General features: G+C 45.7%; 1 protein-coding gene across 13 annotated transcripts in view; it reads left to right on the top strand.

The window, feature by feature from the left end:
* LOC135916648 (kynureninase-like) overlaps window positions 1-17258 on the top strand; it is an 86090-nt gene that overhangs the window by 28319 nt on the left and 40513 nt on the right. For 8 of the 13 annotated variants that reach the window (XM_070539216.1, XM_070539217.1, XM_065450087.1 and 5 more), the window contains 2 exons: window positions 11602-11770; window positions 16753-16876. In XM_070539216.1, coding sequence (XP_070395317.1) covers window positions 11614-11770; window positions 16753-16876 — 281 coding nt within the window. In that variant the 5' untranslated portion in view covers window positions 11602-11613. The other 5 variants (XM_065450091.2, XM_065450086.1, XM_065450085.2 and 2 more) reach the window with 5 other exon arrangements.

Here is a 17258-nt window from a genome sequence, read left to right as displayed (position 1 = left end):
CCTGAGCCGTCTCACACAAATACTGAAAGGAATACCATGCTTCAATCCTCTCTGTATGGAAGTTATTGGAAAACAGCTGGGCAACAGAGCAGATGGGAAGAAATTCGGCACACTGATTTTGGATGAAATTAAGTTACGCCAGGCGTACGATTTCAACAAGTCAACCTTCAAACTTGATGGTTTTGTGGACTACGGCGGTATTTCAAATGAAGGAACTGACCAACTTGCAGATCATGCGCTCGTGCTGATGTTCGTACCACTTCTGGAGAGCTGGGTGCAACCGATTGCCACCTTTGCCACGAAAGGTGCTGCGCCTGGCAAGATTTTAGCAGAGCTGGTGTTGCAAGCAGTAATGCAATTGCATAAACATGGTGCTATGGTGATCGTCGTAGTCAGTGACGGGGCTGGGAACAATCGCTCGATGTGGCAGCAGATGGGAATCAGCGGCAGCGTAACCTCACCTTCTCACAAGATTCCACATCCATGCCTGCCTGAGAGCGCGTACCTTTATTTCCTGTGTGATGTGCCACATGCACTGAAGTGTGTACGCAACCATTTGCTCAAGCACAAATATGGACAGGTGAGCTAGCGTAGTTTATTTCATATATAACCTGTGCTGATTGGCGTCGATAACTCGCTGACAGAGCAGGTGCAAGCAGCCAGAAAAAGGGCAAAATTGCTTTTAGCAAAAGTAGCTCAAAATTACTTTTTTGTGCACAAAGTAAATAAAAAGTGTCACTGTGTTTGTTGTTTGTTTTGTTCGTCAAAAAGAAAATGAATTAAGCTTTGACATAAATATGTTCATAGTATTTAACTTCGTCCTTGTCACTGCTCACAGATCACTTCCAACTCATTTGCACGTCCCATAATATCCGCGGACAACTATAAAAAATACATGTGTCAATTAAATTTATTAGGCGAAGCGTTGACGGGGGTGGATCAATTCACCACAGCGTTGTCTCAAGCGACTGCTGGGCGTGATGCGTTAATGTCCCTACGTCTGCACAGGCGCTCGCCGTCTTTAATGAATACACATCTTAAGAATAAGCAGCAAAAAACAAAGCCCCCGCTGAAGGGAGCACCGTGGCGCTTTTATAGGGAAAAAGTTGGTTGAAAAGCGGAATCGCAGTGCACGACCTCTCATTTGCGGTGTAGTTGCAGCTTCTAAAGACTAGCTAGACATGTCATTCAAAGGTCCTTGGCATAAAATATTGTTAGGGCAGCCAAAACACAGTCGTCAGAGAGCAAACGGCACAGGCCAGTTGGGGAAAACGACCCACCGCAGAGATGACATCGCAGGAGTAGACGATGCGCGCTGCGTGAGAGAGGTGTCACTGCAGCGCCGATAGTGCACAGACACCGTGAAGTCCCCGTTACTTACGCGCGGCAGGTTTGTCACAAAACTCAGACTTCGTATCTAAACTACATTTACCGACGGATAAGCGTTTACAGGCCTGTTGGTGCAAACGACGCGTCGCAGCAGGAGCAGACGACGCGCGGCGCATGACGAAAGACGCGACTGCAGCGCCGGTAGTTTCAGTGACACCCGTTTCGGTCACGTCGGCCAATGGGCTCGCATAGGGAGCTGCGAAACTGAAGTATGTCTAAGAACGTTGGTACACTGCACATCAAAAACAAAAACTTTCGATTTCGGTTACGTCATTGTTTTTCCCATACATAAACGCTTCATTTTTTTCAGTTAAATTTATTAGTGCACTGGTAAAAATATGTAATCTTTAACTTGCTCATATATTTGAACAAATTATAAAGAAAAAAAACCACAAGCGTGAACTCGCAGTATCTTTGACTTCACATCACTACGGACATCAAATCAGCGCGCACCTGGGGCCGAATCTTATAACGGTTCGGAATACGAACCGTCCGCTTCGCCGCTTACGTCACTAGTATAGTGTAGCTCACTATAGTCACTAGATGTGCCACTCCCAAGCCGGTGGTGGAAGAAGGGGAGGACGCGACCAATAGATGAGAGGGTGCCACCTCTGAAGTGTACGTCATTATATGACGAGTTAATCGAGGAATTGCAGAATGTTTCTGGTTGTCAAATAAACGTAAAATGTAAATTAAATATTATACGCCAAATTTTGAAGTATAAACTTGTGGTGCCGGGCGTTTACGCAATGCAGAAGTAATTTATTAATGTCATTCTTTTTTCATTCTCAGCCCACAGGCGGTATCGCAAGCGTAAATGAGTTGGCCGAGCGCAGCGTTATGTCGTCTGCTACCAGGAGCTCGCACGATGCACGCAACAGGAACGCACTGCCAGCACTTCTCAAGTAGCTAGCGCGACAAAACCATGAACTGGTTCTTAGGGACACATTTGCTAGCCGACTATATCAATTTTCCTTCTTTTTTCGCCCTTCGTCATTGGTTCGGACATGACTCGCTCGCCGCCGCGCTGCCGCTATCTCTGCGATCTGTCCCACGGCGCGTGGCGTGATAGAAGCAAATGGATCTTGAAATCGAACATTACAGTATACGGGCCCTCCATTGCCTGCGTGAAGTCAAATCGAAGAGTGTGGTGCTGACGGTGCGCGCTGTGCCGTGAAATTGAGGAACAAAGTGCGGCACTCCCGAACTACAGAAAAAAAGGCAGCCAAATAAGAGATCTCCACAATATCTTCCCGTCCTGATTGCATAGTTTTATCAGCCGAACGAAGGAAGCGCTGAGCCAGCCTAGGTTGAACCCTTCTGACTGCTGAACGGCGATCTGCAAGCTATTCACTCTGGTGATAGCACTAGGAATTCGATGTCACCACGCAAATATCTCCTTGACATTGGCTTTGAAGCTGAGGTCACGGGAAAGTTGACCCGGTCCTTCAAACGGCCAACACAGTAATTGCGAGAGCAACTTTGTGGACAGTGTCGGCAGCAGAGATCTAGGCCATTCCGATGAATGCTTCACGTCTGACCGACCTCTGGGAGCTGCAGGCCGGTGGCGATTAACCGCAGCGCGCAATGTTGCTTCCTCTGCGTGGAATGGCCACACGTAAGCTTGCACCCGAGTCTCCTCCATATGATAGCGTAGCCTGCAAAAGGTCTACTTAGAAAGCCAGCAAGGACGGTGCAAACTCATTATCCGTCAATTCATCGAACGCGTATCGCACTTCCAGCCGTGGTCGACACAGAAAGAGCAACGCCAAGCAGGCGACGAAGGCAAGTAATAGCCTCCGAAGCAACCAACGCACGCGCGCGCGACGCCCGCGTGTCTCCGGGGTCGCGCGACCGGCGCGCGCGGCCAGAGTCGCAAGCCCACAGCCAAGCCACAGCAACGGAACCAAAAGCGGACTACCCCTTCGCCGGTTCCTACGACTAAGATGATAGAAAGATAGAAAGATGCATGCGGCGTCGCTCGCTTACCCATTGTAGCCGTAGCGCCTTGAGTTGCGATCGGTTGTCAAGAGATGGCGCCACCTACAGCTCTATCTCCGCCAAGGGGGCTGGGGCGGTGTGGTTAGTGTGGTGTCGCGGCGCGGCGGTAGCGGCGGCGGCTGCTTGGAAAGCGCGGCGACACAGGGAGACATCGCAACACATCAGTTCACTTGTACTTGAATAAACTGGTTGTGCTCTGGCGACTTTCGACGAAATTTTAGTTTCTTGCAGTTATGGCAATTGGTTCACTAAGTAGCGTTCACGAGTAACGTAACAAGAAGCCCACAGCAGTTCGTTTTACACGTACACGCTCTCATCCTTGCATGTCACTTCGCGCAGCATTACTATAGTCTCGCCTAATTCTGCTGAAAATTGTGGTGTCAAAGCAGGTTCAACGACAACATGAAAGCTATTCACTTGAACTTGGTGTGTGCGTAATGAAGGGTCCATCTTCTTTCTGGGGTTTTACGTGCCAAAACCATGGTTCTGATTATGAGGCACGCCGTAGCTAGTGGAGGGCTCCGGATTAGTTTTGACCCCGTAGGGTTCTTTAACGTGCACTACAACGCAAGCACACGCGCCTTTTTACATATCGTCTCCATTGAAATGAGGCCGCCGCGGTCACATTCCCATAATTACAGTTTAAGCACCTTGCGGGACAGAGGTTTGCGGTCAAGGAACTTAACAACCGCATTCCTGTCGCTAGCGCTGACGGCATAGTTGGTGAACAGCGGCTTCATAAACTTCTTAGTGATGAGCTGCAGGAGAACCTTGCGATGGTCGCTGTCTGTGTTGCCACAGCTGAGAACATTAAGTTCCATGAGCGCTGCGACACTTCTCTCAACGCAAACCTCCAAGGGCTTTGTGAAATGTTTTCTGTGGGGAAGCACGTGGTCTACAAGCTTCCGAAGACCAATCAACAGTTTTGCGAGTTCCTGGCTCGGGTAGAAGAGCCCGCCCCGATCTTGGTGGGCAATGAGGCCAAGGAGAGGTGTGTTGCCTTTCTGACCCTGCAATAGGGCGATGCAGTTCGAGCAGACAATGCTTTCACTTGCAGCTCTCACTATGAAGCCTCCAACCATGGCGACGCTGGCTCCGTCCGGACCTGTTACGCATGGTGTCAACGTTGTGAGGTGGTTCTTTAAGTCATTCACTGCCTGGTCGAGAAATTTGTTACCGGTGGCAGGCATGGTGGGGCTGTGTTGAATGGGAAGCAGCGGCCTTGCGACGAATGATGTCGAGCTCTGAACGTTGCTCTGGTCGGAGGCAGCAACGATGCCTGTCTTCAACATTTTTTCCAGCCCGCATATCGCGCTCTTCACGTCAAGTATATCATTGCTACCGCAACTTCGGCGCAGAAAGCCAAACATGGATTCTATCGGGTCACTCGACATTTTGCTTGTGAGCACAAACCGGAACTTCTTCACAGTCAGCAAGTGACGAATGCACTGCACATTTGACGTGGTCGCAAAGACAAGAGCGTGGTATGTTTCCTTGCTTAAAAAGCTGCCAGCTGCACTTTCCTTCCTGAGGTCTTCGATGTAAGCAAGAAAAACAATCTCGAGCCACTCTAATCTAGGATCATCAGCATCCGTAAACTGGCGGGCGTCGGCGTTGTTGCAATGGATGTGTTGTTGGCAGTTGCTGATGTCCATTACTGTAAACCACCTCTGTATCATTTGCATGAATTCAATTGTGGGTCCTGCTGAAGCGAAGTCCAGATCACATGTGTGGCCGGCCTGATCTTTGAGGTAGCAAAGTGCGGCAGTTACGGGAACTGAAAACAACTGAACCGCTGACCTGACGTTCATTTTTTCTATGTTTGTTGGATACAGGTGTTTTCTGGTCAGGAACCTTACTGGCCTCACTGTCGAGTTTTTCTGCATTTTATACAGACTTTTCACATACCTTGATGTGATCTGCTTTTCTTTACCGAAATCCTTCGCCAGAAACTGTGACCTCACATTTTTGATGATATGGCTTTGGTCGAAAGAAAGAAAAATCTCCTTAGAGGGATCGGCAGGGTGCGAAGCCTGTATGCTCGCCTTGCCTCCGCACAGAATATCCATCGCTGCCACATTCACCTTGTGGTTGTCGGTCACCAGCCGGACGATGTCGAACCCTATATCGGTCGTCTTCTTGAGCGCGTGGCGTACAACTACTGCCAGCTGTTCTCCCGTGCAGCCTTTGGTAAAAAAATACCCTACAGGTATCTTAAACCTCGCGTGCAGACCGCACAGTAAAAAGCACAAAAGAGAGTTGGCTAGGACTTCGTCTTCTGAGCTGGGAACAATATCTTGGAGTTCAGGGCCCATGTCAACATCACCTACAAAATTGCATCTCTTTGCTTGTTGTAAATCAGCTTCTCCCGAATCCTCATCTCGTCTACCACGAGACCGCACACCTTGGACTGAGGTGTTTGCAGATTTTGAAGTTCTGCTTTCAGGCGGCAACGTACCAGGTCGTTAAACCCGACTTCTCCGGCGACTGTTCCAATATATTTCTGTAGAGTGCTTCGACATGGTAGTCGGAGGAGCCCCTCAGATCTGATGTGCTCGTAGGCCTTTGTCGACAGGTGTCGAATAACGATGCAATGTCTGTGGTTTCTTGTGGACCACTGTGGTTTCTTCGTCTTGTAATTCTTAACTTGGTCTCGAAGCAGCAGTGCTTTCGCACTTCCGTCTTCTGCATCGGCCGCAACTTCTAAAAATGCACTCACTAAGCAGCTTTCCTTAAGCTTCTGCAGCTCTTGCTTGTACATGTCCACTGTTCTGCTTAGTCTATCAGTTTTCACTCTCAGGGCGCGTTCTTTTTGTCGCCATCGCTTTCGCTGGACGGAAAAAGTTGAAGAATGCAGTGTTGGCGCTGTCTGTGTGGCGAATGACCGTTTAACATTGGCTTTGGTTTTTCGTTTCTTGTTCCTCAAAGCTGTGGCAACAATTGTGACCTGTTCGCTATTTTCTGCAGGCTCATGCGATGCGCCGATCGGTGCAATCGCGCCATGCTCAAAGCCGAGTGCGCTGCTTCTACCATCTGGGAATTGCCTGCTGGTTTGTCCAGCAGCACTTCGTGCTGTCGCCAGCTCGGCAGGTTGTTCAGTTGAAGGTGCTCCCTTGCTTCCTCCGACCACATCTTCGTGTTGCTCATCTCCACTCACTGACACGCAAGGTACACTTAGCGGAGGCTCGCGCTTGCGTTTTCTGGTTCCTCGATCTTCGGGTTTCGCCGGAGCGCCGCATTTCTCCGTGCGCGGCGTCCGGGCACTGAACACACTGGGCACTGCGCCTGGTTTTAGTAGACGTCGTCGTTTGCAGTCGTCTCGGAAATCAGATGGTTTGAAGTGCAGGCTGCACACAACAGTGTAATAAGATGTTGTGTTAGGTGCCGAAACCTCTCGCGCTATTGCAGTCATCCATCGCCTCCGCGTAGCGCTGTCGGATGGTAGCTCATGGAAGGACACTCCGGGCTCCTTTCGTCGTTCGCTTCAGGTGCAGCGTGGGACGCAGCAATAGCGCATCGCGCTTTACGTAACACACAGAACAAATAAAACTAGTGCTGAAGTGCGAAAAGAACGAAGCAATTGCAATTTGCAAGCAGCGAGCGGCGGCAGTCATGCAGATATACGTTATAAGCAGTTCTTCTGCTAGTAGATCTGCCAACACAATTTTAATAAAATATTTAAACTTCATTAGATAAGTACTTATGAGAGACTCAAATCACTTTATTTGGGACTTTTTACTTTAAGCATTGTGCGCTTTTGTTTTCGTCTGCGTAAATTGTTGAAAACATGTGGAAACATGTGTTGCAAGCGATCACCGCAAGGATCACTCGCTACCGCCTCAAGCGGAACGGAGGAAGGAGGGAAAGGTAAGGGCAGCAGGTTTTCGGCGCACGCGGCAGGCATCTTTTTAAAGGAGGCGTTGACCTGGCGCACCTCGTCGGAAGTCGCGCGAGCAGCATGAAGTTTGCTTCATTGGTGTGTCTTTTTTGACACTTGTTCGGTTGACCATGGCCGATGTACGTATAAACTAGACTGAACGGTGCAGTTTCGTACTGAAATTTAGAGCTGTGCTTCTGACTGCTATGTGTGGTACGTTTGTTCGCCTTGCGGTGGGCTTATAGAAATGGGTAGCCCGGGCTACCTAGAAATGTCCTGAGGGCAGCGTTTTGGTAGTTCATTTTCAGACATGTTTGTGTCGCTTGGTTTCTAGCGCACCTCTTCAAGTGTCAGAGATATTTCTCATTTGTAATGCTTATGTCGACGTCTCTGGCAACATTGTTTTTGGCACTTCCGTGGTGTGAGAAGCTACCTGAGCAGGTTGCTTGTCAAGGTGAACGTTCCATCTCGCGAACCTGCTTGTGTGGATTTTCTTTTAGTATATATTTTTAAATATAGCTAGAAAGTACTAGCTTTCTATCTTGAATATCGTGGCCCCAGAAGCAGGTGCTGGCATGCGGGCCATACCCTTTTGGTAAGCACGAGGTCGCGCGATCAAATCCCGGCCACAGCTGCCGCAACAACCTGACAGTTGTTTGCTTATGTTGATGTACAAATTTATGATGAAATAAATAATGTCTAATGTATAATTTCGATGGGAGCGAAATGCGAAAACACCCGTTTACTTAGATTTAGGTGCATGTTAAAGAATCCCAGGTGGTGCAAACTATAATCCAGAGTCCCTCACTACGGCATGTCTCATAATCAGGTCAGGGTATTGGCTCGCAAAACCCCATAATTCATTAATTGATTAACCACCTTAGTCATTCATTAGTATGTGATATCATTACCTCCTACTAATCATGCTTAATCTTTTAAATATAACTGTGGCATTTCGACTGCTAGTCATTTTCTGAGGTTTAACACCCTTTCCTCATTACTTTTGCTTTAGTAAAGTTGAATTTTCAAAAATTTGTTATTCAAGATCCACGTTTAACCCGTTTGTATACAGCTAGAACTTGAACTTGCAATGAATATTTTCATACATGTGCCTGGCTAGGTGCCAAATATTTTTGCAATAAAGCTTTATCAATCGTACAAATAAATAGTGATGATGTGACATTGTGAGTCTCGTGTGTGTGCTTTACCTGCTGCTTACTGAACTCACTTTTTTTCATGTAGCCATAATTCATAAGCATCAAAATACAGATCTCGCATTTTCACCATACAGTTTTCACATTTTGATGACTGCTAGGACTGCATATATAAGTTGATAGTCATTTTACCATATGCTAAAGGGGATGACGGTGAAAGCCTGGCAGGTCACGAGACATTCATTAAATTACTTGTCATTCTCATTCGAACGCATTTCCTATTGTTTTCTCCCACCAAAGGTCATGGGTTCGAGTGCCTTAACACGACCTCAATTACCTGTCTTAACTTCGCCCTAATTAACACCAATGGTCGTGTGTTTGACTTCCACCAAAGATAAAGGGTACGAGTTCTGTAATTAACTGTCTTAATTAGCAGTGACTTAATTATCTTCACCCTAATTAACAGCAAATTTCGTGGCTTCGTCTCCCACCAAAGGTTGTGGGTTCCACTCTCGACCTTCGCAATGTCAATTGGAATCCTACTTGGAGGTATGGCTGATTCACCCATGTCTTCAAGTGGGTTCAACTACCACCGAAGGTCATGGGTTAGAGTGCCCTAATACACTCTATCTCAATTAACTGGGCCTTAATTCACGTCGCCCTATTTAACATCAAAGGTCAAGGGTTCGAGCCCCAATTTTGTCCCAGTGGTGATAACTAACAATGGTGATAACTGCGGCATTAGTGTGCCTCACCAGAAGTACCATTGGCAACAAATGTAATGTGAACAGCGGAGCGTGTGGCCGAAGCATAGCTAAAGGTACAGAGCATATCGTCAGCCAGTCATTGTGCACATGTGTGGGCATGTGGTTTTCACGCAGAGTGCAGCGCTGCTCGCCCTACTACGATAAACCGCACCCGTATTTTGTCCGAAAGTTGTTTTCTCATCCCTCTGTGGCAGTGCCATTCCCACCTGGCAGTACACTGTTATGGTGGCTAGCACTATCGTCGCATCTGTAGCATGATATAGCTGGCAGGCACCCAGTTTCCTAATGTCTGTTGCTTTGCTTATGTTACCACCATCAAAGCCGCTAGTGTCTAATCGTAATTTGAATAGCACCAAAAATATATTGCACTGGAGGAGCAACAGTGCTAGCCACCTTAACAGTAATAGCAGAGGAATGGCACTGCAATGGCGGAGTGAGAATACGAACTTCAAACAAAATACAGGTGACATAATCACACTAGGACAAGCAGTCCCGCATTCTGTGTCGAAACCACCTGCGCGTGCATGCATACAATGATGGCTGGCCGCCGCCACACACTGAGTTCAGTTATGCTTTGGCCACACGCTCTTCTGTTCGCGTTTCATTTGTATTCGATAGTACATCTGCTGTCGCACAAGCCGGTATGCAGCTCATTATATCGTGAACTGGAAAGAGCCATTAGATGTTCTATGAATCTCCTGTATCCCTAAAACGAACATCTATTAGAGGTCATGTATGTCCAGCTGTGACATCCTTTCAAGATTGCAGCAACGTGATCGAGCTGGGTCTTAGATTATCCCTAGTATGTATTTGTAATGTTTGGAGAAATATAGATATCTATAGGATGTGTGGAATGTCTAAAACATGATGTTCTGTGGACAGCTATGGGACATAAATGGTTCACTGGGTAGGCTCAAAGGGAGCTTAGACAGGAGGGGGAACATTGAATTGCCGACAATGTTTTTTTGCATTCCTGATGCTTTTTGATGCTTGGTGATAATAGAGCAAAATATTTCATTATGATCGACAGTCGAGACTACTGCGTTTTGCTGAGCATGTACATAAAGACTTGAGGCTTCGTGTTTCTCGTTTAAAGCAACTTGCGGATTTTTTTGTAAATTTACTAGTAAATAAATAATGCGGAGATTTGGGGGAAAACCAAGCAATAGGCTTTGAGAAACCCTTAATTAACATTGAAGGACCACCGGCGAAAATGACTCGCTACGTCATGTGTGCAAATATTTGAGCTGTTGTGTTAAGTTTACATAATAATTTGCTGTATAGCAGCCAGCATGGAACATGTATGCTAAAGTTGTTGGCTCCACCATTTTTCTTACTTAACCACACGTGAACCGGCAGTAGATGGTGCCGAAACCAAAACAAAAAGAAGATGGCTCAGCATTGGAATTACGTATAAAGATGGCAGCGATAACTTAATCGCATCCTCCTAGCGCCGACATTCCTAAAAACGAAGCCTTCGAGATTGCCTACATATCTTTGTAGCAGCAATGAGCTCTGGGTTTTATGGCGGCCTTCCAGAATTTTGACATTGTTGACGTGTCCTCAGGACTCGGAAGTCCTTAAGACAGAAATAGCCCAAATTTTATTATATAGCCATGCAGCCAAATCAAAATGTTCAATGCCAACCCGCATAAACAGTAGCCCAATTTATCTATTAATAGCTCAATCTGGCAACCCTGTTGCGATTCGCATGCCAAATGGCGTGGTAGATACCGCAATGTCTCCATTCTGTACGAAGCGGTGAGCAAGGAGGACATCTAGACACCTTGGCAGCCGCCAGGTTGTCTCGATGCACGCCCCTCCTCCCTTGCCTGACCCCTGTTGCGTTGTGCGTCACAGGAGAGAGCACGCACCCGGGCCGCGTTCCTCGCTCGCACACGCGAGATTGAACCGTGTTTGCCGCCTCACCCTCACACGCTTTCACTCATACGGAACCTTACGGCGACGGCGACAGCAGGAGTGCGCTAGGAGTGTCCATATAATTGCTATCGCAATAAAAGCATTAATATTTTGTGGAATGCCGCTGGGCTGTCCTTCGAGTTATGAACTCCTCGAGGGCAAGCGAACGCTTTGAGACGCTTGGCGCATTTTCATTTGGCCTTACCGAGGCGCAGTTAAAACACAGGCAATAGCTTGCGCGAACAAGGAACGCGCAGAAAAAAAAAAAAACATTTCACCAAAGCAGCTATAATAGTTGCACATTCTCGCATGTAGGCAATCTTAAGTGTCTCTGCCAAACTTTTTCTAAGCCACTGGGCTTACATTTTTCACAGTGCAGTGCAAATCGATGACATGTAAATATGTTGCCAAACCTGTCTGGAAGCAAAATGGCACTGGTTTTGCTGCTAAGTAGTATCCGTGTGCTCATGATGCCTATTTTCTGCATCGCAAGTGTGCGGGCAGCATGAAGAACACGCCGAGACAAGAACTGCTGTCGCTGGCCAAGCAATGGGGACTGAAGCCCAACACCATTGAGTTTGCACGGCGCCTGGACTGCGAGGACCCACTGCGGGCATTCCGGGAGCGGTTTAACATTCCCAAGATGGCCGATGTGTCTGTCGGTAAGTGTGACAGTGCAATCATTCTATAGAGGTCCCAGGCCGCAACTCTCCGTACATTTGAGTGATAGGCAGGTCAAGTATGCCTAGGGCAGACAGTATAATAACTGCAAAAGTCTATGGGACATCTGCAAGAGGTCCTGCCCAGAAAGCATGCAGCTAGCTAGTAGACATCTACCTTCCAGCTTGATGTAGCTAAAGCAACAGCTAGTAGAATTCCTTTGTAAGCTGTACTCCAGACCTAGACCTCTACAAGCTAGCTGGTAGCTTGTCTAATGCTCCCTCCACTTACGGCTAGTAGCCATCTTGGGAAGCACTGCTGTTGCTCCGGCGTAGATTCAATGTACAGGTTTGTTTCAGCGTTGCAGGTGCTTATTAGCTCTACTTACTTTGTTTACGATCCTGGAAGGTTGAATTCTTACTTTTTACATGCCACTACAAAAGCACAAGCAAGGCAACAGCCACAGTAAAATTTTCACTTGGACTTTGGTCAGTGCATTTCTTGTGCAAAGTTAATTCCCATCCAGAAGAGTTGTTGTCAAGCCCTTGATTTCATGCCACTGTAATATTGCACAAATACTAAACTGAAGATCGTTTAAAGAAGTAATAAATACAGTGCAAGAAATTTTTTTTTTTTTTTTGTCAACACATAGCACCAGTACTGAAATAGTTATCCCAATGTTCCCAAGGAATTGTATTTGTGCTCTATATGTTGCTCTCCTACGCCGTTCCTTTTCAACTGCAAGACGACAGTTTTTGCCAAAGCTCAAGCAAGTATAAGCATTTCTAGTGATCATTTCTAGGCATCAGCCCTCACGAACATTAATGTGTACCAAATTTGGTAGTGCATCATTATTTGAGGTTTTCATACAAAGTTTGACCCCTGCCACTACCCATGCATGGCAGAAAAACCTACTCTTTTTATGCCCCTTTATTTAAAAAAAATTTAAGGCACAGCTTAACTGGACTGGTAAGCTTTATTATGGTCCTGCAGGACGCACTTAGCACATAGCGGGCGTCTCCCATGTAGGGACCGACAGGGAGTACCTGGCAGCCGCTTCGCGGGCCTGCTGGATGGCCCATTGCTGGTCGGCGAGCACCTAGTGAGCTTCTGAGGGACTTCTCCAATTTGTCTGAGGTAGAGTCAGGAATAGGGTTTCTACACTCCCAGAGCATGTGTGCGAGTATCACCGTGTCTCTGCATGAGCGGCACGTGTCGCTGGGGTATGCGTCGGGATATAGAACATGTAATTTGGTCGGGTTTGGGTACATGTGCGTCTGTAGTAAGTGTATTGTTAGCACATGCGGCCTGTTAAGCTTAAACGAGTGTTGCAATTCAGTCTAAGCACACACTGAGTGCACATAAAACATTGCAGTCCACTCATTTTGTTCAGCCTACCTCAATGTTCGAGCACCATGCCTGTAAACAGTTCTACATTTTCAGTCAGAAAGGACCATTGTTTTGGGACACTAGCGCATCAGTATTAGCATAATATGCCATGCATGCCGGCTGTAGCAGTGCACTTAGTAAGCACGTTTGTCTGAAATATTGCATCAGATGTACAATTATATTTCCCTTGTTCCACACGACATGAGTAGATTGCACTTTATGTGCACCTTATGTGCCAGTAAACTTGCATTGGTATGAAAATGCATGGATCCATATGCAAAAGCTACATATGCAATTTTCACAAGCAAATACAGCTAATAAATACCACTATCACCTCAGGTAAACTGCACTCTAACCAGTTGAATGCAGTACTAATGGCAGCAGAACTGAGTGCAGTTGTGTGGAGAGTGCATATTAAGCAGCAGCATGCAGGAAGGCTGTTTCCTGTCTCTACACAGACACAACCTTTCAATATGGCTCATAGATGCCTAAGGGAGCAATAAAAAATGCTGTTTATTTCATCAATATTTCATGAATTATTTATATCAATTGCCTTCATGCCTAATGGTGGAGTAGACATTTCCATGAGCTAAATGTGGGGCCATTAGTAGTTTTTTTCCCAATTTGGAAAGTCAGCGAATGGTGTTGAGGCAACTTTCATGCAATATTTTTCTAGTTTTGCTTATTTTTCATCTGTAGTCATAGCCTGTGAGTGTTACTTACGCCATCATGTTTAATTACAGTGCATAGGGATGAATATAGTATCACAAAGAAATACTGAGTTGGTAACGGAATCAAACAGCTCTCGTCGTAGCTTGAGAGCCATTCCCACATTCAAGTTGCAAAGAAGCAAAAGGGGAAGAAATGCTGTGAACCAACCTAAAAAGAAACTTGCAATCTAACACAGAGTAGTTGGTCATATAAGCGTTATGATCATAGCAGGAAAAAAACAAAGGTCGCTATTGAACGCGCTACAGTGCAACCTCGAGAGATGGGGTGCCTACACAAGGTGTTTTTCTTTTCAACTACACCAATTTTCTTTGAAGTTAGAGAAATATAAAATGCTGTGAAGTTATTAATTTTGTCACTATTTGAGTGTCCAGATTGGCACCCTCTGAAAAATTAGTAATTTACGCAGTTATGTTTGTATAATTAACGAAGTACACCGAAATTTTTAATTATTGATCTTGGTGGCTAAAGCCAATGAGCCATTTTGAGTCCATCCTCTACATTATCTATCCGAGTGAAGAAATTCTCATAAAACAAACTTTTGTAAGAGCTACGCAAATGAATATTTTGCATTCGAAGGCTCTCTGAAAGGCCCTGTCGGAAATTAGTTGTGCACTGGAAATTGTGATAGGTGTTCTGCCGCAATAACTTTTTCTAACTTGTTTCCAGGCCTTGGTGCGAGAAAGCAGGTTATACCTTCCTCGCAACAGAGCTCTGTCCCATTGCCTTGACTAGCGCCCGGAAGCCACATTCCGCAAGAACAGTGTTTGCCTGAGCTCATTGGAAGAACATTGCAAAGGTTTCCAGCAGAAAGCGCCAGCATATGGACAGACGGAAAGAACACACATGCCAGTGGTGTGGCGCGGCTTCTGCTCTTCTGTCTGTATGCCAGTGTTTTCCGCTGGTAATCTTTTTTTGCTTTCTTTCCTGCCTTCTCTAACTCATTTCAAAGCAGAGGGCCTATATAACATTCACACCATGATCCCCAGCTGTTTGTTTCCCCCCTTCCCTTCTTTCTGCTGGGCGCATTTCCTGAGGCAGTGTTGTGTGCCTTGTGACGGGATACTCGCCCTGCTGCTGGCTATTGATGTGACGCAGGTGTTGTGCTTGTGGCGTCATCTCTGCTGTTAGGGAAAATGGCTTTTCTGAGAAAAACGCTTGGGCTTTCGTTTTAGCTGTTTTCGCTGCATATGCATAAATGAAGGAACCAAATAGCACCATCAGTGTAATACTTTGAAGACACGGTTGTTGCTGTGTAATCTACGCACCGCGCTTGTTTCAGTTTTCTCTGTGCCGCTTATCACGCGCGAAGTATACAGTACGATTTGTATAAAAACAGAGAAAAAGTTATCAAACAAAGATAATTTCAAAATAACTGGTCTGGGAGGTCAACTCTGTGACATCAGTGTTCACAGCAGGCAAACAAAACCTTGAGGCAAATACTTTACTGAGAACAGCATAGAACATACAACAGCCCCTCAGAGTATTGTGCACGTCCAACTACAGCGATCCTTAGACGTTCTTGTGCTGTGCGGCGTTTGGTGGAAAAATAAAGATTGCTTTATGGAGTTCACGTTGCTGCTGAATTAAACCTTTGATCTACCATATTGATGCGCTCCGGAAATTCTTGATGAGTGGGGCACGCTCTAGTAGTTTTCTATGTGGATTGAGTTATTCATTGCCCTGAGTGCGCCGAAAATATCGGTGGTACACCGAAATGCAAGTCTGCATGACAAGGCATTGTGAAGTGTGCCACACAGAAATGCGCATTGATTCATCACTGCAATAAATGTGCTTTTTCTTCAGCTTGTCGATCGTATATGGCATGATCATCGACACAATTCGAAGGACCGGTGACAAAAAAGCGACCTAAGAAGGACACTGAAGAGAACAATAATGATTCGATGTGTATTACACACCCTTCTGCTATAGCAGGAAGCTACTCTTACAGTGTGGGCCAAGGCTTATGGCCTACAAACATTGGTGCGAGCGGCTTGGCAAGCCAACAAATCCGCAGTAAAATGAAAGGCGGGTGGCGACGCCACTTTGAAGTTCCTGCGCCATCTCGCCCTGATGTCATGAATTTTGATGACATCTGCTTGGGCATAGCTAATTTTTTATTGGTAAAGATGAACGGCATTATATTTACGGCATTACAAGATTAAAGAAAATAGTTTCTGAAGAATAGTTTATCAGTCCAAACTGAGTGTCTCTTTTTAGCGTCCCTTAAAGTCAGTTTGTTCGTGGAAACAGTAGTCAGGAGGTATATATTTTATGGTATCTACTAAATTTAACATAGTTGTATAAGGGGGTGTTGCCTATGTAGCGTGATGCTGCTCTTCCAAGTCTGCTGCCTGCTTAGTCTTTAAAATCATGCTTAAATTTTCTAACCTCTCTTTGCCATTGCACTGGGTTGATTGCATGTATGGTGTTTAGCTGTACAGGTAAAATTGTAAACTAAGCACACCATGTAAATATTGAAGGACACTAGCATTTCAGTTTTGAAAGTTAATGTTGACTTTTCCTTTAAGTACAGTAAAGCCTTCCACATCAGTAGCACATATGTTATCACAATGACAGGCAAACCAACTGCCTACACAATTTATCTCAAGCAAATTCTGTTGAGGGTACACCTGCAAGCAAAATTATATGGCCCACAGGCTCGATGAAGTAACTGAATTTATTTGTAACTCGGACCACTTAAAAGTCTGCAATGACAAGTTTGGACTTCAGCCCTTGATTTCAAGTTACATGCATGGGCAACGAAGATAATAGGTGTGATTGGGGAATCCCTCGTCTGTGTACTTTTGTTCACAGTGTACGTTACTTAAATATTCACTCGGAGCACACCCTCTACACATTGCAGTTGACCCACAGTTCATCAAGGTGCCTGGACAGGAGTGCATCTACTTGTGTGGCCACTCGTTAGGTCTCAAGCCAAAAGCTGCTGATGGCCACGTACAGAAGGTTCTTGACAATTGGGGTAAAACGTGAGCAAAAATTCATTTTATTTATTTAATCATTTATTTATACAATACTGCAGGCATCATTGGCGTAGGCAGGAGGTCGAAAGAAAAATGGATAGAATCTACAATACAACGTGTAATGCAATATATCTAAGCATATACTCTAACAAATGGTAACCACACTAGAACATTAGACATAGATAATGCAATAAACCCATCAATAATGGATATTTATGTGTGTTTCTCAGTTGGGATACACTGCAGCACAACTTGTGCTTTGGGTAGTTCATTGAAGAGGTCATGTACGAGCAAATTTATTGCAATACAATTGTCTAATTCTTTGCATGGTCTATCTGCCCGAATGTCCCTCTGATTGATGTGCCACTCATATGATCATGTCAGTCAA

This window comes from Dermacentor albipictus, chromosome 5 (genome assembly GCF_038994185.2).
Source record: "Dermacentor albipictus isolate Rhodes 1998 colony chromosome 5, USDA_Dalb.pri_finalv2, whole genome shotgun sequence".
Lineage (NCBI taxonomy): Eukaryota > Metazoa > Arthropoda > Arachnida > Ixodida > Ixodidae > Dermacentor > Dermacentor albipictus.
Note: the sequence above shows the minus strand (reverse complement) of the source record. Positions and strands in the feature narration are given on the sequence as shown.